The sequence below is a fragment of the Lithobates pipiens genome, unplaced genomic scaffold (genome assembly GCF_037356315.1).
Source record: "Lithobates pipiens isolate NorthernLeopardFrog02 unplaced genomic scaffold, aLitPip1_a1.2 Scaffold_37, whole genome shotgun sequence".
Taxonomy (NCBI): Eukaryota; Metazoa; Chordata; class Amphibia; order Anura; family Ranidae; genus Lithobates; species Lithobates pipiens.
This window is the reverse complement of record NW_027507825.1, coordinates 3,229,896-3,254,111: the sequence shown is the minus strand read 5'-3', so window position 1 is coordinate 3,254,111 and position 24,216 is coordinate 3,229,896. Positions and strand designations below refer to the sequence as shown.

General features: G+C 48.8%; 2 protein-coding genes across 3 annotated transcripts in view; both read left to right on the top strand.

Annotated features, from left to right (window-relative positions):
* Nucleotides 1-5,583, top strand: part of BTBD7 (BTB domain containing 7) — a 78,141-nt gene extending 72,558 nt beyond the window's left edge. For both annotated transcript variants that reach the window (XM_077466662.1, XM_077466663.1), the window contains 2 exons: nucleotides 135-563; nucleotides 4,328-5,583. In XM_077466662.1, coding sequence (XP_077322788.1) covers nucleotides 135-563; nucleotides 4,328-5,143 — 1,245 coding nt within the window. In that variant the 3' untranslated portion in view covers nucleotides 5,144-5,583. The remainder of the gene's footprint in view (nucleotides 1-134; nucleotides 564-4,327) is intronic.
* Nucleotides 5,584-8,545: 2,962 nt separating this feature from the next.
* LOC143956483 (uncharacterized) lies at nucleotides 8,546-24,169 on the top strand. Its single transcript, XM_077466664.1, has 2 exons — nucleotides 8,546-17,649; nucleotides 17,918-24,169. Exon 1 carries the CDS (start codon nucleotides 15,324-15,326, stop codon nucleotides 16,233-16,235), a length of 912 nt encoding a protein of 303 aa, XP_077322790.1. The 5' UTR covers nucleotides 8,546-15,323; the 3' UTR covers nucleotides 16,236-17,649; nucleotides 17,918-24,169.
* Nucleotides 24,170-24,216: the final 47 nt, after the last annotated feature.

Below are 24,216 nucleotides of genomic sequence, written 5' to 3'. Positions count from 1 at the left end.
CGTACAATATCATATAGGTGTGATGGCCTTCGTGTATATCTGCTTTCAGTTTTTTTGTGTGTTTTTAGCAGCTCTACCAGTTAATATATAAAAAAATAAAATACAAAATAAAGCAATGCTCTGCTTGTTTGCAGAATCCTCACAAGTTCTTCCCAGACGAGCGGTTTGGAGACGAGAGTCCTCTTCTGACGGTGCGCCAGTCCGGGAGATGTAGGATCAACAGCACCCCTGCCCCGGAAACCATGTTTACTGACCTAGACTCTTACGTGGCCTTCCATCCTCCGTTACCTCCACCACCCCCTCCATACCACCCGCCTGCCACGCCAATACACAACCAGTTCAAAGTGGGCTGGAAGCAGAGGGTGCCCAGCCAGCACCCCTCTCGCTCTTTTTCCTACCCCTGCAACCATTCATTGTTCCATTCCCGTACTGTCCCTAAAGCCACCCCACCCTCTTACCTGCCTGGTGTCAAAACCATCCCCCCTGATTGCACTAACACTGGCTTTGGCAGGCAGACCGTAGCGGCAGCTGCAGCAGCTGCCCTAGCAGCAGAGCAGCAAGCGGTGAGTGCAAATGTAACACTTTTTGTTTTTGTTTGTTTTATGTTTTGTATTGGGATGTGGCTGTCCAGTGAGGTACACCTAAATCTGCTAGTTGGGAAACTTAAAGGGGTTGTAAACCTTCCTTAATGCTTCCTATGCATTAAGGTGAAAAAGCACCTGTCAGTGACCAGCCACCCCCCCCCACCGCCCCATTTTTACTTACCTGAACCCTCGAACTTGACATGGCGGAGACGCGCGCTCTCTGCCCAGGTTTCTCGGCTCTTGATTGGATAGATTCATAGCAGCGCAGCCGTTGGCTCCCGTTGCTGTCGATCAAATCCAAGGACATGAGTGTATGGGGGGGGGGGAGCCGCGTCTTGCATTCAGCCCCTTTGGACGCCGAATGCTGGACTCGGGAGTGCGCCCGCAAGGCAACGCCCTCGGGGAAGCATTTCTCCGACAGAGTTATCAGGTGTGGGGAGGAGCCATAATAGCTGCCGGGGGACCCCAGAAGACTAAGTTCAGGGCCCCTCTGCAAAACGAGCTGCACAGTGGAGATAAGTATATGTTGTTGTTTTATTTTTTTTATTTTATTTACCTTTACAATCACTTTAAGGTTGGGTTCACGTTGTGTGCGGAGCGGCTCGCAGCAGCGGGTCTGATTTTACGTCCCTGTTCACCGTTCAAGTCAGAATTTTTGGCTGCGTTCAGACCTGAAATGGACCAGAAGACGCACAGGGCTCTTCTGTAAACCGTTCCTTTATAACCCTGAATATGAAAACTTTAAAGCTGAACTCCGGGGCAGTTTTCAGTGTGCACCATTAATTCCTGTCCCATGTTGGATGCAAACCTTTGTTTTGTTTTTTGTTTTTTTGCCATCTTTTTTTTTTTTTTTTTAATTAAATTATCTTTTGTAAAGTTGATGTCGTCCTCATTTGGAAACAAAAAGCATAGCTATGCCCGGGGTACATCATGTTACATGTTCGAAGAAGGTGTACTTGGCCTTTAAAGCTAATTTCTGGTTTCTGGGGAAATGATTTTATGAATCTGATCTGCGGTGAGTTCTGTCTTACTGTTGATTTTTGTATATATAAAAAAAAAAAGCCTCATGGAAGTTGTCTTGCACTATACTGCAGAGAAGGACCACTGCTCACTGCAGTAGTGATGCTCTGAACTATAACTGGTTCACCGTCTGAGGACACCAGGTGCCAGACGCCAGAAAGCTGGCAGCCATTCTGCAAAGATGGGACCTTGCTCTGTTAAAAGATAAGTTGGGGATTGTAAACAAAAAAAAAAAAAACATACTTGCCTAGGTGGATGCTGCATCTGCCCCCCACTGGCTCTTTAGTGAGAACTGAGCGATCAAACACCGCTGATTGATCAGTGCTCCCCCCTCCGCTTTGAGCAGAGCGCCGTGACTGTCAGTCCACCAGCTCTTACTGGATCACTGGGCTGTGGAGGGGGCTGGCTCAGGCTCTCTGTGTATCATTGAGAGGCTGAGCTAGGTGCCGATCCAGGGTGGATTCTGACCTTTTGGTCGGGATCCTGCCTGAGCCTTGACCGGCTGAGTGACGTCAGCTGGCTTTAGCCCGCTGACAGCTGAAAACAGGTCATGAGAGTGCAGAATGAACTCCACTCCTGTGATCCAGGACCCCAAAACACTTTGGCCATACTTCTCCTTTTAAAGCCGTAGTCTCTCCGCATGTCTCCGATGCCCCCTGCCCCCGGGCTGAGTCACAACTACAACTTGGCGATTGGCGAAGCTCGCATTCCCTGTTAATTTCAGGGATCTAAGTGTCTTTCGGGGGGGGGGGGGGGGGGGGCATGTTGGACCCAATGCTGAGTTACCACTGCTTTTCCTGAGCAAGGACCCATCTCTGCAGCATATTTTCTGGGTGTGTTTGGTGTGTGGGGCACAGGGACAGTCTCGCCCGGTTATAGTTTTGAGTCGCGCACCCCGGTTTATAATTCATTGGGGGCCGTGTTGGACTTCTGCGGGGAGCAGCGGTCCTTCTCAGCGTAGTGCAGGGCATGTATGCTTTTCTAGCCTTGCTGGGGCTGCACTAGACCCCTTTCATATTGGGCCACTTTACCGCTATTTTCAGCCACTAGCTGGGAGCTTTTAACCCCAAAGAAGGGCTTCAATTTCATGTTTTTGTGGCGCTTTTCAGGCGGTTCGGAAGCGCTGCCCATTCACTGCTATGGGCAGGGTTGTTTTGGGATCGCTCAACCTGCCCCAAAGATATGCTGCATGCAGGACCTTTCCAAACGTCCCGCAAGCGCACCGCCCGGGTGTGAAAGCACTCATTGCAGAGACTGGGAGGTGTTTTTCAGGCGCTATTTCTAGCGCTAAAATGCCTGAATACTGCCTCAGTGTGAATGGGGTCTTACAGCAGTGTAAATTACGACGTCAGATTTCGATTTCATTTTAGCCCTAGTCTTTTGACTAAAATGCCATTTTAGTTTTAGTCGGATTTTAGTCATCTGAATTGTTTTAGTTGTATTTTAGTAGACCAAAATCTCAAGTGCCAATGTTTCGTCAACAAATATTTTCATCAACAAAATTTACACTGCTTTGTAGATGCGTGCAATTAATTAGTTTAGTTCCAAATTCGTTAATTCCAAAATTTCCAAATTTATGAATTTCTGACGCTATGGAAATTGGAACATTTCGGAAATTTCCAACACTACTAATTTTTTGGAAATTGGAACGCTCCTAATTTCCGACACTCCTAATTTCCGACACTGCTAATTTCCGACACTGCTAATTTCCGACACTGCTAATTTCCGACACTGCTAATTTCCGACACTGCTAATTTCCGACACTGCTAATTTGCGACACTGCTAATTTGCGACACTGCTAATTTGCGACACTGCTAATTTGCAACACTGCTAATTTGCGACACTGCTAATTTGCGACACTGCTAATTTGCGACACTGCTAATTTGCGACACTGCTAATTTGCGACACTGCTAATTTGCGACACTGCTAATTTGCGACACTGCTAATTTGCGACACTGCTAATTTGCGACACTGCTAATTTGCGACACTGCTAATTTGCGACACTGCTAATTTGCGACACTGCTAATTTCCGACACTGCTAATTTCCGACACTGCTAATTTCCGACACTGCTAATTTCCGACACTGCTGGTATTTCAAATTTCATAAATGTAAAAATTCTAAAATTTAAAAAATCCAAGAATAAGAATAAAAATTCAAAAATCTGAAATAACCAATTAATAAATATTAAATGTTAGGTATTGGAATTTCCTTTCAATTTTGGCTGATGGTGAACGTAACGAATACGAATTTATCCGAAGTTAAGAATTATCTGAAATAACGAATGCAGCATCTAAACGAATGGAATGTAACAATCTAATAATAAATAATAACCTTTTTATTTCATTTGTTTAGATGCGGTATTCATTATTTCGGATCATTCTTAACTTCACATAAATTTGTATCCGTTACGTTCACAAACAAATTTAAAAGGAAATTCTAATACCTAGAATTTATTTTTTGAATTTTACTGATTTTCTTTCTTTTCTTCTTTTTTTTTCGGATTTTTTATTTCCGAAAAAAGCAAAAAAACGAATGAAACAAAAACGTATTTTTTGTCGGTGCACATGTCTACTGCTTTGCAAAGGAAAACAAAATCTGGAATTTACACTTTTTTTCCCCTTTACACCAAATGTATATAAAGCACTTTCCATGAAACTTGTGTAACAACATTTTGCTTTTGGATACAATTTAATGCAATTTTTTTTTTCTTGTGTGTTCACAGTGTGGCGAGCCGGTTCTCAATGAGTTTATGCCGGACATTGCGATGGGCGTTTCCAGTATGACACTAAAAGACAGGAGGTTGCCGGAATTGACCATGGATAGCCAGCTGAGCCAGCAGGTGTCGGACATGTTGCCGGTCCCCGCCCAGCACCACACCTACATCCCAAGCAGGCATATGCACACCTCCCGGAAAAAGCAAACCACGGAGCCAAAAATGGATACCCGAGACAGCCAGCCGGAATATCCGGAATTCTACGACTTCTCCAATTCCGCTTGCCGGCCGTCTACACCGGTGCCGAGCAGGCGCTCCCCCTTGACTTCCCAGGGCATTTATTTCGGTCCAGATCTGTACAGTCACAGCAAACCCGCGCCGAGCGGATTAAAATCGGCTTACCTGCCCAACCAGATTTCCCCGAAAAAGCAAGACAATCCCAGGAGGGATTACCTGTACTCGCAAGACAGTCACCCCCACAGGCAAAAGAACAACGAACCCTTACACCTCGATGTCTTAGAACAGCCGCCGCAGAGACTGGATCTGGCGCTGGCCGCGCAGGAGGGGGGCGCCGGCTCTCACCGCGGCCGGGGGCGGACGAAAATGGAGTCCGACCTGACGTACGGCCTGACCTCTCACAGACCCTCACACTCCGCCTACGGCTCCGACCGCCAGGACGAGCGGTCGTTCAGGAGGATCACGGACAGCGACCTCCTGGACCACTCGGCCCAGAGGAACATGGACCTAGAGCGGGAGGACACCGTAGGCAGGGAACGAAGGTCTCCCAACAAACCAGACTTTCTTTACAAAAAATCCGCCCTTTGATACGATAACCTCCTCAACGTGATCTCCGTGCCTAAAACTTACACCTCCTTTCTTGGGGTTTATTCCGACCGACGTCAGTCCTCCGCTTTGCTGGGGAAGTAACCCGGCCTCGTTTTTCTTTCCTCGTAGCTGACCACGGCTTCCTCTACATCAGACGTTTTGCAGATTCAATTTTTTTTGTAGCATAAACTCTGCAGGCACCTTGATTTTTTTTTTATTTTTTTTTCCTTTTTATGTTGTATTTGCGGTTTTATTTTGCACCTCCTCTGTTTCACAGCTTGGTATGGACTGTTTAAAACACTATATCTTTTATGGGTTTTTTCTTTTTTGTTTATTATGCTTGCAATGGCTTTTCAGCTTCCATCTCTGGTGGGTTTAAAACATTTTGAGAAGTATTTTCTAATGCCAGATAAAGCGTTTACTTTTTAATAATCAAGTGATCCAAAGAGCACATGTAGAAGTCTTATTCTCCAACCAAGTTCATCTTACCCAGTTTGTGGCGTCTTTTTCGCTTTGCTATAAATGCGTATGTGGTCATACGCACACCCGGCTTATCAGAAGCTGAATTCCACAATTTCAGCAGCTTTGTGAAAAGTGCCCATGAGTTAAGTCCTAATGGGTGCCTTCCACATCGTGGGCTACCCTCCACACTTGAGGCTGTGAGAGCAGAGAAGCACAGAGAGCAGCTATGCCTGTCCTTCCCCCCCTCTCTGCCCATTCATAGAAGTGACAGCTATGCCTTCCCCCTCTGCTGCCCATTCACAGAAGCAGCAGCTATGCCTTCCCTTCCCCTCTGCTGCCCATTCACAAAAGCAGCGGCTATGCCTGCCCCTTCCTCTGCTGCCCATTCACAGAAGCTATGCCCGCCCCTTCCCTCTGCTGCCCATTTAGACTCAGCAGCTATGCCCGCCCCTCCCCTCTGCTGCCCATTCACAGAAGCTATGCCTGCCCCTCCCCTCTGCTGCCCATTCGCAGAAGCTTTGCCTGCCCCTCCCCTCTGCTGCCCATTCGCAGAAGCTTTGCCTGCCCCTCCCCTCTGCTGCCCATTCGCAGAAGCTTTGCCTGCCCCTCCCCTCTGCTGCCCATTCGCAGAAGCTATGCCCGCCCCTTCCCTCTGCTGCCCATTTAGACTCAGCAGCTATGCCCGCCCCTCCCCTCTGCTGCCCATTCACAGAAGCTTTGCCTGCCCCTCCCCTCTGCTGCCCATTTGCAGAAGCTTTGCCTGCCCCTCCCCTCTGCTGCCCATTTGCAGAAGCTTTGCCTGCCCCTCCCCTCTGCTGCCCATTCGCAGAAGCTTTGCCTGCCCCTCCCCTCTGCTGCCCATTCGCAGAAGCTTTGCCTGCCCCTCCCCTCTGCTGCCCATTCGCAGAAGCTTTGCCTGCCCCTCCCCTCTGCTGCCCATTCACAGACGCTATGCCTGCCCCTCCCCTCTGCTGCCTATTTGCAGAAGCTTTGCCTGCCCCTCCCCTCTGCTGCCCATTCACAGAAGCTATGCCTGCCCCTCCCCTCTGCTGCCTATTCGCAGAAGCTTTGCCTGCCCCTCCCCTCTGCTGCCCATTCACAGAAGCAGCAGCTATGCCTACCCCTCCCCTCTGCCCATTCACAGAAGCTATGCCTGCCCCTCCCCTCTGCTGCCCATTCAGATTTGGCAGCTATGCCTGCCCCTCCCCTCTGCTGCCCATTCACAGAAGCTATGCCTGCCCCTCCCCTCTACTGCCCATTCACGGAAGCAGCAGCTATGCCTGCCCCTCCCCTCTGCTGCCTATTCACGGAAGCAGCAGCTATGCCTGCCCCTCCCCTCTGTCCATTCAAAGAAGCTATGCCTGCCCCTCCCCTCTGCTTCCCATTTACAGACTCAGCAACTATGCCCGCCTCTGCTTCCCATTCACAGAAGCTGCAGCTATGCCTGCCCCTCCCTTCTGCCCATTCACAGAAGCTATGCCCGCCCCTCCCCTCTGCTGCCCATTCACAGAAGCAGCAGCAGCTACGCCCGCCCCTCCCCACTACTGCCTGTTTACAGAATCCTTCGTATTTTTGTGAATGAGTTCACAAAATACACAGGCTTCTGTGATTCGGCAGGAGGAAGGGAAGGGTGGGCATAGCAGCTGCATGCATCTCTGCACCTGTAGGAGCTGAGACCAGAAGGTCCAGTGTTTGAGCTCCTGAAATGTAGCAATAGTTGTGCTCCCGAAGCTCCATAAAATTGTCGGATGTGAAGTAGAGTACACCTCATTGGACACTCGAAGGGGCGGAGCCCAGCATTCAAGGCCCGAAAGCAATAATGCTGGGGCACAATAAACCCGTCCCATATAAATAATGGAAATAAGGCCGGGGGGGCAGGCACCTTTTTGGACTTAACTCATAGTATGCCATGCCTTTGCTGAAGTTGCTGAACTCCTGAAATTCTGCTTTAAAACTGAACTCTGGGCAGATAGAAAATAAAATGTATGTGATTGTTAATATGTATAATTTTATTTTTAATATGCAAATCCTGTTAGTACTCAAATTGGTGGTTTTCAGTGAAGCAGTGCTCAGAGAGGAGAAAGGAGAAACAGCAAAAGGAGACAATCCTGTTCAAAGAATATGATATGAGTTGAGAGCGGGAAGATGAGCTTGTCAATCTGCTATGCAGCAGGGCTCAGAAAGAGGGAAGGAGAAGCAGCAAAAGGAGGCAATCCTGTACAAAAAAACATGAGAGGCGAGAGCAGAGAGAGGAGCTCGTCAGTCTGCTGCTTCTCCTTTTACTGTCCAGTCACATATTGGAGGTGGGACAAAAAAGTGTTTAATTAAAATCAGGTCTTCCTCTAACCCTCCAGCTCTCTGTGTAAATCTTAGAACTGGATGGACAATTCCTGCATTCAAAGCCTTTGGCAGGTAAAGCGGCTCCCCTTATCTCTCTCCTGTGTATTTCGCTGTTTGCCTGGAGTTCAGCTTTTAGTAATGGGTGCAGACCTCTGTGAGGACATTGAAGGCGGAGTGACCTTTGAGTGACCAATCAGACTTCAGTTTGATGAAAGTTAAATCCTGATTGGTTGCTTTGGGTAATTGCAGTTTGCCTTTTGCTTTACTGGATGTGATAGAAAGATAAACGGAAGGTTCTGTGTGCGTCCCCCTACGTCCCGTACAGAGCATGCTTCCATTGTAGTCTTTGTTTGTTCCGCGGTTCTATCTTTTCTGACAAACATTTATTTTCATTGTTATGATGATGATAGAGAGTCATGGCTATGGAGTACAAAAGGAAGCTATGAAGGGGGGGGGGGGGGGGGTCGCAGAATAAATCATTCAATTGAAGTTTTTATTTTTAACAGGAAGCAGTAGGCTGCCACCCAGGGGTAACGTACACCCAATCGTATTCTAATGCTCAGAACTGGCCTTTTTGGTAATAATTGCAACGCTCTCCTGACACAAAAATTCCTCTCCGATTTCAGACAAATAGGAACCCACGTGGGGGGCGGGCACACTTGCGTGCCATGGGTTGTGGGCGCACACATGGCTGGAGGGGGTTGTTCGAACACTTGCTCTCCCAGTGGGCTCAGTCACATGTCATGGGGGGGTATTTTTGATATTCTGTTCTCCCGGTGGGCTCAGTCATGTCATTGGGGGTTGTTTGATATCCTGTTCTCCCATTGGACTCAGTCACATGTCATGGGGGAGGGGGGGTGTTTGTCCCGGTGGGCTCAGTCACATGTCATGGGGGAGGGGGGGTGTTTGATTTTCCCGGTGGGCTCAGTCACATGTCATGGGGGGGGGGTGTTTTTGATATCCTGTTCTCCCAGTGGGCTCAATCACATGTCATTGGGGGAGGGGGGGTTGTTTGATATCCCGTTGTCCCAGTGGGCTCAGTCACATGTCATGGGGGGGGATGTTTTTAATAGCCTGTTCTCCCGGTGGGCTCAATCACATGTCATTGGGGGAGGGGGGTTGTTTGATATCCCGTTGTCCCAGTGGGCTCAGTCACGTGTCATGGGGAGGCGTTTGATATCCCGTTGTCCCAGTGGGCTCAGTCACATGTCATGGGGGGTGTTTGATTGTCCCAGTGGGCTCAGTCACATGTCATGGGGGGGGATGTTTTTAATAGCCTGTTCTCCCGGTGGGCTCAATCACATGTCATTGGGGGAGGGGGGTTGTTTGATATCCCGTTGTCCCAGTGGGCTCAGTCACGTGTCATGGGGAGGTGTTTGATATCCCGTTGTCCCAGTGGGCTCAGTCACGTGTCATGGGGAGGTGTTTGATATCCCGTTGTCCCAGTGGGCTCAGTCACATGTCATGGGGGGTGTTTGATTGTCCCAGTGGGCTCAGTCACATGTCATGGGGGGTGTTTGATTGTCCCAGTGGGCTCAGTCACGTGTCATGGGGGGGGGTGTTTGATTGTCCCAGTGGGCTCAGTCACATGTCATGGCGGGGATGTTTTTAGCCTGTTCTCCCAGTGGGCTCAATCACATGTCATTGGGGAGGGGGGTTGTTTGATATCCCGTTGTCCCAGTGGGCTCAGTCACGTGTCATGGAGAGGTGTTTGATATCCTGTTCTCCCAGTGGGCTCAGTCACATGGCTTGGGAGCAGTGGTGGCTGGTGCTAATAAAAATTTTGGGGGGTGGGGAGGGGGTGCAAACAAACCCCTTATGGTGTCCGCGCGCACCAGAGACCACGTTGCGTTCCACGGGACGAGAAGCCGGAAACCAGAAGTGACACGATGACTAATATGGTGTCAAAAGTGGGAGGGTTTGGGGGCGGACTCTGCGCCCCTTGTGGACAACCTGAAACAAGCCAATTGGAGCCTCCGCCTTGAATCACGTGCTTTGCAAACATTTATGGACCTAATAAACAGTTATTAGTCCGGTGCCCCACACAGCGAACACACATGAGAATGATTTATTTATTTTTTTATAAATTATACTATGACTAACTTTTTTTTTTAAACTTATTAAAGTAGCTTTCTTCTTTGGCAAACTAACATTTGGAAACTTTGGGGGGGTGGCAGTGCCCCTTATGGACCGGCTGCCCTTGTTTGGGAGGATGTTCGGTATCCTGCTCTCCCATTGGACATACACACGGCTAGGGAAGGCGTTCGATATCCCCTCCCCCCTTTCCATTGGTCACAGTTACATGTCATGGGAGGGAGTTCGGTATCCTGCTCTCCCATTGGACACGCACACAGCTGGGGAAGGTTTTTGCTATCCCTCCTCAGTCAGCATTTGGGTTGGTGTTCAATATCCTTGCTTTCTGATTGGGCAGTCCTATTGGGCAGTCATATTCAATCTCCTCCTCCTTGAGCGTGGTCACACAGCTTTGGTAGGGTGTTGAATAGCAAATTCTTTCAGTGGGCACAGTGATATGGCTCAGGATGGCATTCGATATCCTGGTCTCTTAGTGGGTAGGGGTGCATGGCATGGGAGAATGTTCGGTATCCTGCTCCTGTTAGTGGGTTGTGCGGTGTGGCAGAGCTGTGTAAATCTCAAGACTGAGTTGACAGAAATACAAATCATTTGGTAGGGAAAAACCGCTCCAATATTCTGTATTTCATCTGTTTTGTCTGGAGTTCAGCTTTAAGGTTGGCCATTGGGGTTCCATTCTCACCTCCCTTCAGTATCACCGGGACTGATAACTGAATCCTGGCCTCCTTCAAGAGCGCCAATTAAATAATTCCTGGCACCTCGTTGCAGCAGAGGCTTGTATTTACGAGTATGGATCTTCACATTCGACTCTATTAGATGCAATGCTGTGTATTAGAGCTGCACGATTGTAAAAAAAAATCGTGATCTCGATTCAAACCCCCCCCCCCACTTGATCTTAATCCAGCATTTCCATGATTCATGGAAGGGTTGCAGAGCCGTAAAAAAAAAAAGCATTCGGCAATCTTTATAAACAAAGCACTAGAAAAGAGGTTAAACGAAACCTTGTATCTTTCTGCTCATTTACAAGTCAAAGGGATGAACTTCAGTCTGTAAATGAGGTACAATTTAGTCATTGGACCTCATTTGCAGTCTGTAAATGAGCGCCAAATAAATAATTCCCGCCACCTCGTTTCGGCAGAGGCTTGTATTGCCGAGTGTGGATCTTCATATTCAGCCCTATTAAATGCGGTGCTGTGTATTAGAGCTGCACGATTCATCGTAAAAAAAATAATCTCGATTCAACTACACACACACACGCTCTTAATCCGGCATTTCCATGATTCATGTAACTGGTGCAGAGCCGTAAAAAAAACAAAAAAGCAGTTGGCAATCTTTATAAACAAAGCGCTAAAAGAGGTTAAACAAAACATTGCATCTTTCTGCTCATTTACAGATCAAAGGGATGAACTTCAGTCTGTAAATGAGGTCAGTTTAACCACTACACTACACCTGCTGCACAGATATCAGAGCAGTGTTGTTAGCCCTGCCCAGTTTTCCCTCATGGACTATAGAACACCCCCTTCACTGACAATGACGTGTTCTGTAGTCCACAGAGAACTGGGCAGGGCTCGGGGTTCCAGGGCAGCAAAGGCAATGTTCTCAGCTCACTGGATGACTGGCAGGATCAACTGTTACTTTCTGTCCTTGCAGCAGTTTCAATGGATAAAACATAAATGTGCATGTATTGTATTTATTTTTATTTTTTTCTGGCCTGACATTCACTTTAACACTAGAAATTGTATGAAATGTTCCTTTTTTTGGTGGCTGAGCCTCTGATAGTATAGATGTATATTTTACATGGAGGTGCTATATATATATATATATATATTATTTCTCATTGTCTTCGATATCCCTGGGAATGGGAACAATTAAAGGGCTCTGTCTAGTCTGCCGTGCTTCATGTATGAGAATTTTTTTTTTAAGGGTTTTGTATGTCGGTCGGCAATGCTAAGCAAGCGGCCAGTGTTTGGATCAGTCCAGCCAACCTAATGCATAACAAAACACTACGAAAGGCTATTATATCCAGAATACGTCATAAACACTTCCCTTCGCGACTGATGGGGGGCCACCCTTCTCGAATGATGGGGCCACCCTTCTCGAATGATGGGGCCACCCTTCTCGAATGATGGGGCCACCCTTCTCGAATGATGGGGCCACCCTTCTCGAATGATGGGGCCACCCTTCTCGAATGATGGGGCCACCCTTCTCGAATGATGGGGCCACCCTTCTCGAATGATGGGGCCACCTTTCTCGAGTAATGGGGCCACCCTTCGCCTACGATGGGGAGCCGCCCCTTCGCCTACGATGGGGGGGCCACCCCTTCGCCTACGATGGGGGGGGCCACCCCCTTCGCCTACGATGGGGGGGGGTCACCCCCTTCGCCTACGATGGGGGGGCCACCCCCTTCGCCTACGATGGGGGGGGCCACCCCCTTCGCCTACGATGGGGGGGGCCACCCCCTTCGCCTACGATGGGGGGGGCCACCCCCTTCGCCTACGATGGGGGGGCCACCCCCTTCGCCTACGATGGGGGGGGCCACCCCCTTCGCCTACGATGGGGGGGGCCACCCCCTTCGCCTACGATGGGGGGGGCCACCCCCTTCGCCTACGATGGGGGGGGCCACCCCCTTCGCCTACGATGGGGGGGGGCCACCCCCTTCGCCTACGATGGGGGGGGCCACCCCCTTCGCCTACGATGGGGGGGGCCACCCCCTTCGCCTACGATGGGGGGGGCCACCCCCTTCGCCTACGATGGGGGGGGCCACCCCCTTTGCCTACGATGGGAAAGGAATCTTGTGTCTCGTAACCAGAACTGCATGAAAAATGTACATGTTAGTCCTGCATGCGGTCACTCCCCTCCCAGCATGTAATAGCTGAGCAGTTCCCATCCAGGGAAATCGGGAGGGGGGGGGTTTGTATGATTTATCGGAATCCTGTAGTGATTTTCTCATGTACACGCTGTGCTGCCAGTCAGAAGTGATATATTTTGGGGGGGGGGGGGGTGAGAATAAGCAGTTTGGGGGTCTCCATCTACACAAAAGGTTTCGGATTGCAAGGAGAATAGGAATATATTGGTTGATTCATATTTAAGGTAGCCGGCAACTCAGAGGCTTCTTGGCTTTCTTGGTAACATAAATGCTGATACAGAATCCAAAGGCTGACGCATTTCGGCTTACAAAGCCTTCCTCCTAGCATGAGCATATAGGCTGGTTATGCCTAAAGCGGTTGTAAAAGTTACTTACCTGCTCTGTATAATGGTCCACCACTGGCTCGCTCCACTGCTTCTCTCCTGCCTGTGCCCCCATAGCAAGCTGTCATGGCACATGTGCAGGTGCCCTCCTGAGCCATGCTGTATGCATCCTTAGACACACACAGCGTAGCTCACCACCCCCTCCCCTGCATACTCTGCTTACAGGATTTGACTTGACAGCAGCAAGAGCCAATGGCTGTCACAGCTGTCGGTCTGTCCAGTTAGAGCAGGAAGAGGGAAGAGCTGCAGCCAGGGACAGCGCTGCATGGAGAGAGAGCTGAGTTAAAGGTTGAGGGGGGCCATTAAAGTGGAACACCCAAAAGGGGGAAGTTCCGCTTGTTTGCACCCTTTGCCCTGCTCTCTTTGTGCAGAGTGACTGGTCTTGTCGCCGCCCCCTCCATAGGTGGGTGGCGCCTGCTGGGCTCCTCCCACAGCTCTGCTTTCTTGTGCAGGGTGACTGGTTTTGTCTCTGCCCCCTCCTACAGTATTCTGTAGTAGGTGGAGCCTGCTGAGACCCCTCCTGCAGCTCTTCTCTCCTTGTGCAGGGTGACTGGTCATGTCTCCGCCCCCTCCTGTAGTAGGTGGAGCCTGCTGAGACCCCTCCTGCAGCTCTGCTCTCCTCTTGTGCAGGGTGACTGGTCATGTCTCCGCCCCCTCCTGTAGTAGGTGGAGCCTGCTGAGAACCCTCCTGCAGCTCTGCTCTCATCTTGTGCAGGGTGACTGGTCATGTCTCCGCCCCCTCCTGTAGTAGGTGGAGCCTGCTGAGAACCCTCCTGCAGCTCTGCTCTCTCTCCTTGTGCAGGGTGACTGGTCATGTCTCCGCCCCCTCCTGTAGTAGGTGGAGCCTGCTGAGAACCCTCCTGCAGCTCTGCTCTCCTCTCCTTGTGCAGGGTGACTGGTCATGTCTCCGCCCCCTCCTGTAGTATTCTGAAGTAGGTGGAGCCTGCTGGGACCATCCCATAGCTCTGCTCTTTGCAGCGGCTATGTACAGCCCAGTGATGATGTCACTGCGACATTTACAAGGTTCGCAAAGTAATTTGGCAAACGCAATGTGGATTTATATACTTTGTGGCTATTGAGGAATTTTATTTAAATGAACATTTTTTAAATCATTGCCGAATGTAATGTTTGCAGAGGAAGGAAAGTAATATTTAGTCCAGTATCCAAAACGGCAGTTCTGTGCCCCCCCCCCCCTCCAATACATCATACACAGAGCATAGGAAGAAGAATTCTTCATTATGGGACCTAGCAGTGAGTTTTTCTTGGTTCCCGTTCCTTTCTTTGGAGAAGCAATCGCATGCAGATCCTAATCCTTGTAAATTATTCCACATGTGCATGACTGCGCATGCATGAGCGAATAGCGCTTAATTGGATTTTTTTTTCCCTTTTTTTTAACTGGAAATGTTGAGCAGCAACCTTCTAATGAAATACTTTACCCAGACTTGCAAAATGGCTGCCCAGTTGACACAATTCAAGTAATTCAGCGAGAGACCCCCATATAGGTCATTAGGAATGTGAAAGCGGCTTGAAGCAGGTCAAAAGATGGTCAGCTCCAGGTCAGGTGCACCTGTCTATTAATTCTAAAAGAACTTGAATGTCAGAAACAGACTGCGTTTGCCCGTTGTCATTGGCCCCGCGACTGCTTCCAAAGCTTTGGAGACACTGGGTTCGCGGGATTAGCCTCGGCCATAGGTGAAGATAATTGTGTAAGTTGTGATTAGGGGTGATGTCATGTGACATGGGGGGGGGGGAGGGTTGGTCTGGTGTGTATGCTTATAAAGTTCTGTTTTGTTTGCGGTGTTTGCCACATGGAGGTTCTTGGATGTGTATACAAGTAAGTGTTTTGTGACTTAAGTGGTGCTATTTTTCGGTGGTGATTTAGCTGTGTGTATATTGTGCTGATTGTTTTTTTTTTTTTCAACTTCCAGATTTCATTTTATAGAGTACCTACCATACTGCACGGAAGCTGCTTTTCTAGGTTTTTAAAGGGTCTACTCACTCGGTAAAGGGCATCCTCAAGGGGTCTAGTCACCCGGTGATGGGCATCCTCAAGGGGTCTAGTCACCCGGTGATGGGCATCCTCAAGGGGTCTAGTCACCCGGTGATAAGCATCCTTGAGGGGTCTATTCACCTGGTGATGAGCCTCCTTGAGGGGTCTAGTCACTGGGTAATGAGCATCCTCGAGGGATCTAGTCACCCGGTGATGGGCACCCTCAAGGGGTCTAGTCACCCGGTGATGGGCACCCTCGAGGGGTCTAGTCACCCGGTGATGGGCACCCTCGAGGGGTCTAGTCACCCGGTGATGGGCACCCTCGAGGGGTCTAGTCACCCGGTGATGGGCACCCTCGAGGGGTCTAGTCACCCGGTGATGGGCACCCTCGAGGGGTCTAGTCACCCGGTGATGGGCACCCTCGAGGGGTCTAGTCACCCGGTGATGGGCACCCTCGAGGGGTCTAGTCACCCGGTGATGGGCACCCTCGAGGGATCTAGTCACCCGGTGATGGGCACCCTCGAGGGATCTAGTCACCCGGTGATGGGCATCCTCGAGGGATCTAGTCACCCGGTGATGGGCATCCTCGAGGGATCTAGTCACCCGGTGATGGGCATCCTCGAGGGGTCTAGTCACCCGGTGATGGGCATCCTCGAGGGGTCTAGTCACCCGGTGATGGGCATCCTCGAGGGGTCTAGTCACCCGGTGATGGGCATCCTCGAGGGGTCTAGTCACCCGGTGATGGGCATCCTCGAGGGGACTAGTCACCCGGTGATGGGCATCCTCGAGGGGACTAGTCACCCGGTGATGGGCATCCTCGAGGGGTCTAGTCACCCGGTGATGGGCATCCTCGAGGGGTCTAGTCACCCGGTGATGGGCATCCTCGAAGGGTCTAGTCACCCGGTGATGGACATAAGCAAAGGGTCTAGCTGCCGAGTAGGGGGCATCATCAAGGAATAAAATAAACTGAACCTAAAGCCAATGACACACTGGCATTGGCCCATTAATGGGTCTAATCACCTGGTAATGGTCATCCCCAAAGGGTCTAGTAACCTGGTAATGGGCATCCGCAAAGGGTCTAGCTGCCCAGTAGAGGGTATCCGCAAAGGGTCTAGCTGCCGAGTAGCGGGCATCCCCAAGGAATAAAATAAACTGAGCCTAAAGACAATGACACACTTGCATTCCTGTCATAGGTGACTTCTTGCTACAGCATTGCTTCCTCACTGACCAGAATGCTGCAGACTCTTCCATGGCAGCAGCAAAGCCACGCGTCATTGTTCTAGCAGAGTTGCCATCAACAACCATATCAGTTGTGTGTCATTGGTCTAAGGAAGTACTAATACTTTGAAAAAGATTTCCAGAGAATGGGAAATCCTCAGTTTATTGGGACAGTCCTCCCATGGAGTTCCGAATCCTCCTCCCTTCCCTTCGGGGACTTCTTGAGACTGAGAAACGACAGAGACTTGTCCCCCTAATGGTGAACCGTGGTATTGATGCATGACCATCAGACACCACCATTCTCCCTAGGTGTCGCTGTATTCCTGGCTGGACTTGAGTTTACTAACCAACAAAACCTCAGCAGATTGTGACCCCCGTCAGTCGTGTTACTACAAGGAGTTGACTTTCACGTTCCCTTTTTGTATTCATCCCAACTGGCGATGTCATAAGTTAGTTATAAATACTGGACTTCTCTACCCCTCCCCCTTCCCGACAATCAGGTCTGGACAATCGTAGACTGCTTTGGACTGTTAGATGGTGATGTGACTGTGTTGATGCCGTAACTATGTGTTCTGTCTTTATAGTACAAAGAAATCCCTTTTAGATTGTTCGTATGCTGTACCCTTCACCAGATTTTTTTTTTTAATTGCTAAATTTTATTCAGATATTTATTTCTGGACCTATAATGTGTATGGCTCTATTGGATTTGAGGAAGATCTCATTTGAAGAGAAAACAAAAGACTATGTATGTTATATGGAAGATATAGAAGTCGTTGAAGGATTTAGCCTTAGTGTAGGACGTTGGTGCTGCACCTTGACCGGTTTTCAGCGCGCTTCATCTCTGGTTAACGTGAAGCGCCATTTGTGAATATGAATCTTTCCCAACTCCGTTTTATACCGGAGAATTCCAATCGTAGAGCCTCATCTTTTTATACTGGGGTGGGACGTTGCGGCAACTCCTCAGACTGAAGGATGCCGGGGGGGTTAACTCTTAAAAGTGATCCATAGAGGTGCTTTCCTCCTCCTCCTCCTCCTGGCCGTCACAGGCGCGGTCATCTCATCCTCCTTTGTGCTTCCAGTAGCATGCCAGGTTCTAAGGAGGTGGGACATTGCAGCGACTCCTCAGACTGAAGGATGTGGATGGGTTAACTCTTAGGTCCGGTTCACACTGAGGCAGCACGACTTACAGCGCAACTGCCTCAGGCGACCTGGACGCGACCATTGCGGCGACTTGCAAATCTACTTCTGTATAGAAGTCAATGCAAGTCACCTCAAGTCGCCCCCAAAGTCGTACAAGAACCTTTTTTTAAGTCGAAGCAATTTGTGTCGCTCCGATTAGAACAGTTCCATTGTACAGAACGGGACGCGGCTTGTCAGGCGGCTAAGGCGCCTGACGAGTTGCCCCTGTGTGAACCGGCTCTTAGGCTGCATTCACACCTGAGCATTTTCAGCTCGTAAAACTCCAGAAAAAACACCTGAATTGCACCCAATGGGCAAATTCCCATTCTTTTAAATGTCCCATGCTCACTTATGAGCGTTTTGTAGCCTGAAGAAAAACGCCTGAAGCTCAAAAAAAGTATATGAGCTTCTTTTCGGGCAGATTACAGGTTTCTGCTTTCTATATTGTTGACCCTTTTGACCTGTACAAAATCGCAGCAAAAAATGCAGTAAAAACACGCGACTTTCTGCCTGAAAACAAAATGCTCAGGAGTGAACGCAGCCTCAGTGATACTTTAGAGCAGTGATTCTCAACCAGGGTTCTGTGGAGCCCTAGGGTTCCTCCAGAGGTTGTAGGGGTTCCTCCAGCATTGGGCAATTTCTGCCTCAGATAAGTTCCCACCAACACCATTGATCTTTTTAGCTATCTGTAAGGAGGTAATTCTTCCCAATGACCACAAGTGTAAGGACCATTCTTCCCACTGACCATCACACTAATGTATCATGAGTTGTAGATTTCTCATTTTTAATAGGGGTTCCCTGAGACCGGAGAACTATTTTAAGGGTTCCTCTGTGTTGAAAAGGGTGGGAGGCTGTTTTAGAGGTTCTTTCCTCTTCTTGCAATACCCACAGGTGCTGTTGGCTCCTCCCTCGTTCTGGTGCCACCTGTAGCACACCAGGTTCTAAGAAGTCACCGCATGTGCACACTTCAGTTGGGTCCGGAGCTAGGCTGTGTGCATCCATAGGTGCGCACGCAGAGCAGTGATTCTCAACCAGGGTTCTGTGGAACCCTAGGATTCCTCCAGACGTTGCTAGGGGTTCCTTCAGCATTGGGCAATTTCTACCTTTCATATAAGTTCCCACCGACACCATTGATCTTTTTAGCTACCTGTAAGGAGGTAATTCTTCCCAATGACCACAAGTGTAAGGACCATTCTTCCCAATGACCACAAGTGTAAGGACCATTCTTCCCAATGACCACAAGTGTGAGGACCATTCTTCCCAATGACCACAAGTGTAAGGACCATTCTTCCCAATGACCACAAGTGTAAGGACCATTCTTCCCAATGACCACAAGTGTAAGGACCATTCTTCCCAATGACCACAAGTGTGAGGACCATTCTTCCCAATGACCACAAGTGTAAGGACCATTCTTCCCAATGACCACAAGTGTAAGGACCATTCTTCCCAATGACCACAAGTGTAAGGACCATTCTTCCCAATGACCACAAGTGTAAGGACCATTCTTCCCAATGACCACAAGTGTGAGGACCATTCTTCCCAATGACCACAAGTGTAAGGACCATTCTTCCCAATGACCACAAGTGTGAGGACCATTCTTCCCAATGACCACAAGTGTAAGGACCGTTCTTCCCACTGACCACAAGTGTGAGGACCGTTCTTCCCACTGACCACAAGTGTGAGGACCGTTCTTCCCACTGACCACAAGTGTAAGGACCATTCTTCCCACTGACCACAAGTGTAAGGACCATTCTTCCCAATGACCACCAGTGTAAGGACCATTCTTCCCAATGACCACAAGTGTGAGGACCATTCTTCCCAATGACCACCAGTGTGAGGACCATTCTTCCCAATGACCACCAGTGTGAGGACCATTCTTCCCAATGACCACCAGTGTGAGGACCATTCTTCCCAATGACCACAAGTGTGAGGACCATTCTTCCCAATGACCATCACACTCGTGTATCATGAGTTGTGGATTTCTAATTTTTAGCAGAGGGTTCCCTGAGATCTTTCAAGGGTTCCTCTGTGTTGAAAAGGTTTGGAGGCTGCTTTAGAGGTTCTTTCCTCTTCTGGCAGTACCCACGGCTGCTGTCGGCTCCTCCCTCGTTCTGGTGTCACCTGGTGCTAAGAAGTCACCCCCCCCCCCCCCGTGTGCACACTTCAGTTGGGTCTGGAGCTAGGCTGTGTGCATCCATAGGTGCACACACGGAGCAGGTAAAGCCTTTCCCTCCCGCACTCCATCGTCCCAGGAGTTTGAATGCCAGTGCTGCCCTCCATTCCTCCTGTGAAAGCAGGAAGTGAGTAGAGCGGTGAAGTGGAGCCATCTAGGTGTTTAGGGACAGAGGAGTGTAGGTGTTTTGTAGAGAATGCATTAAGGTGACAAAACATTTAGGGCTGGTTCACACCATATGCAGCCCAGTGTTTTAGATGCAGGAAAAAACAAAACGAAAATACATGGACAGTAGATTACCTTTATTTTCAATGCCAACGTTTGCACCATTGCACTGTGTTCCGGTACAGTCGACAAAAGAACATGCTGAATTTTTTGTGCAAGGAACTGCACTGAAACGTGGCAAAACGCACCGGAGTGCATTTCAGAACAAAAACTTTGACAAAAGAGGGAAATAACCCACTAGAATGCAATTAAAACAAAACAAAAATGCACCAGAACTCCTCAAACATGCAGACAGCAATGCTTCTAGACAAAGTTTCTGTGTAAAGTGAACTGGCCCTTAGTATCACTTTAAGGCTTAGGTTGGTCAAGGTTTGGACTGTTACAGCCTTTCTCAACCTTTTCAGCACAGAGGAACCCTTGAAGTAGTTCTCCAGTCTTGGGGAACTCCTGCTAAAAATTAGAAATCTACAACTCCTGATACAATAGTATAGTGTGGTCATTGGGAAGAATGGTCCTCACACTTGCGGTCATTGGGAAGAATGGTCCTCACACTTGCGGTCATTGGGAAGAATGGTCCTTACACTGGTGGTCATTGGGAAGAATGGTCCTCACACTTGTGGTCATTGGGAAGAATGGTCCTCACACTTGCGGTCATTGGGAAGAATGGTCCTCACACTTGCGGTCATTGGGAAGAATGGTCCTCACACTTGCGGTCATTGGGAAGAATGGTCCTCACACTTGCGGTCATTGGGAAGAATGGTCCTTACACTTGTGGTCATTGGGAAGAATGGTCCTCACACTTGTGGTCATTGGGAAGAATGGTCCTTACACTTGTGGTCATTGGGAAGAATGGTCCTTACACTTGTGGTCATTGGGAAGAATGGTCCTTACACTTGTGGTCATTGGGAAGAATGGTCCTCACACTTGCGGTCATTGGGAAGAATGGTCCTCACACTTGTGGTCATTGGGAAGAATGTTCCTCACACTTGTGGTCATTGGGAAGAATGGTCCTCACACTTGCGGTCATTGGGAAGAATGGTCCTTACACTTGTGGTCATTGGGAAGAATCGCCTACTTACAGATAGCTAAAAAGATCGATGGTGTCGGTGGGAACTTATCCGAGAGGCAGAAATTGCCCAATGCTGAAGGAACCCCTAGAAACCTTTGGAGGAACCCTGGTTGAGAATCGCTGGTTATATACATGGGTTACCAAATCTGCTGATTTCCAGAATCTACAATCCGGTTTCAGAGCTTTTGTTTTCAATGCTGGATTTATAACGAAATACTTTACCAGTTATGCAAAACAAATCTAAGCTAGATGTAGCCACGTGTGTAAAGGGTCAATGTAAACCACTGAAAGAAATCTTCACGTTGGGAGAATGGCACTTCCACCACATTCCTTCTATTGCATTCCCTATAATGGTTATTCTCAACCAGGTTTCCGTGGACCTCTAGGGTCCCCCTAGAGATGGCTAGTAGTTCCTTGAGCTGCGACTAATGTCTCATCTGATGGGACCTGCATAGTTCGGGGGCCAACACCATTTGGCATAACCAGCAGTATGGCACCAATTTATCTTTTTTGATCAATTATTCCCAACCAGGGTACTTCCAGAGGTTGCTAGAAGTTCCTTGAACTGTGACCAATTGACCTCCCATCTGATGGTGCCAGCACACTTCTGGAGTCAACACCACTTTTGCAGAACCAGTGGCATGGCACCAATGGTCTGATCAGCCATTCTCAACCAGGGTTCCTCCAGAAGTTTCTTTGGGTTCCTTGGACTGTGATTGACTGACCACCCATCTGATGGTGCCTGCATAGTTCTGGGGCCAATGCCATTTGGCATAACCAGTGGCATGGCACCAATGATTTCTTTTGATCAACCATTCTCAACAAAGGTTTCCCCAGGAGTTCCTTGGCAGTACCAACACTAATGATCTTTCTGATCGGCCATTGCCAACCATGGTTCTGCAGATCCCTTCGGGTATCTCCCAGAGGTGGCTTAGGGGGTTCCTTGAGCTGTGGCTCAACAAACCTTCCCATGTGATGGTGCCTTCATAATTCCAGGTTCAACCCTACTTGGCAAAGCCAGAGGCATGAATGTAAGAGTGCCATTTTGACCACCAAAATAAGGGGAACATTCACACTGACCTCCACCAATGTAAGGGGCATTTTCCCAATGACCACCAATAGGCTAATATTATTAGGGGTTCCCTGAGACCTAAAGAAACACTACAAGGTTTCCTTTGGGGTAATAAGGCTGAGAAGTGCTGCTCTATAATGTAGGATCAGGGAGAGGGAATTGCCCCTTTGTAACGGGCGGGGGAAGGAATGCATGAGTAGACAGTTCAGCCTGCCCTGATCCATCCAGAACTGGAATGAGATTGGAGTGGAATGATCCTTCAAGTTGGGCATTCTTAAGCTTTTCCCAACAAAATGTAACTTTTTATGATCATAAAGTTATGGTGTGATGGTATCCTGTATCTTTCTGGATGTTTGATCTGTAAACCCCAAAAAATAGTTTGCCATTGTTCTTCTTGGACAGATCTATAATCATTTGTCATCAATTTACGGTGGGTTTTCCGATGTCTGATATCGTGATCTGGCTTCAGAAAGAGTTTTATATCCCACGGCGCTGGAGGTGGGGCAGTAAGTTTTGTTGAACAATGATCCTTCACATTGGAGGCGGCCACATAATATATATACAAATTCAAGATTGATGCAAAAATCCAACCTTGTATTGGGGGGGGAGGGGCGGGCTATTTAGCGAGGGGGGGGGGGGCAATTGAAATGAGTAATTTACAGAAACCAAACAGATCTCCCCCCCCCCCCCCTCCATCATCCTGGCTTCTCGATAGCTCTGAAATAGTCACTGTGGTTGCTTGTAGCTTTGCACCAGTTTGCGCCTCGTCTTTATCTTTGCACCGCTTTTATTAAATACGGCTTTTTTTTTTTTAATACGAAGATATTTTTAGTAAGAGGATTGTTTCGTTTTTCTCTTCTGCCTTTTGCATGTTACATTCCTTCCATTCTCAACTTCCAGCTATAACTGAACCTCATGAAGACACCAAAGAGGCTGACGGGTCTCTGAGATGCTCTGCGTTCCATCACGCGTCTCCTGCAACTGCTACATAGAACAGTGAGAGTGGGTGAGATAGTCTGCGGGATCTGGGATGAGATTTGAACAGATGCTAGGAATGCAATCTGTTATTTTTTTTTTATATATACATAAAACTAAAATTGAGCGTTGCCCTTTGCGGTGTCGGAGCCTTGTGCTTCCCCCACCTGCAGGGGCCATTGCTGTCCCGTCTCTGAATGCTCATTAAAGGCCAACTCCAACCACAGATTTTTTTTTTTTTGTTTGGATAAAAAAAGGTGGCCAGGTTTAAAGCGGAGGTCCACCATAAAGTGGACCTTCCGCTCATCGGAACCCTCCCCCCCTCCGGCGCCACAATTGGCACCTTTCAGGGGGGAGGGGGGTGCAGATACCTGTACAGTACAGGTAAATGCACCCACTTCCAGGATAGGTCTCTGCGGAAAGGGACGTAGATTACGCCCCTTTCCGCAAGTGCCCGCCTCTTTCCGCAAGTGCCCCGCTGCCTGCTGGGAAACACACAGATCCCAGAGGCAGCAGGGTCCATCCTTATTGCGCAGCGCGACTTGCGCATGCGCAGTAGGGAACCGGGAAATGAAGCCGAAAGGCTCCATTTCCTGTTTCCCATACCCAAGATGGCGGCGGCAGCACCCGAGAGACGATCTAGAGATCGGCTTCGGGTGCCGACATCGCGGGCGCGCTTGACAGGTAAGTGTCACTGTTTTAAAAGTCAGCAGCTGCAGTATTTGTAGCTGCTGGCTTTTTAAAAAAAAAAAAAAATGCGGAGTCCCGGCGGACTCCCGCTTTAAAGAAGTATTAAACTCGTAACATTTTTTTAGATTAACACATTGAGCGCAATAAAATAAACATTCCCCAGTAAGCTATTTGTTACAATTTATTACCCCAGTACGTACAGTTTTCTAATTTAATTCTGCTCTTAGTGCTGCTTCCCTGAACATCCAGCCTTCACAGGAAGTGTTATATTAAAGGCCTTTTTTTTTTTTTTTCTTTTTTTTTAAGAAACATGTTATACTTGCCTGCTCTGTAATGGTTT

Bases quoted from the DNA above. Each gene is read 5' to 3' on its own strand.
- LOC143956483 (XM_077466664.1), top strand. From the start codon at position 15,324: ATGGGCATCCTCAAGGGGTCTAGTCACCCGGTGATGGGCATCCTCAAG.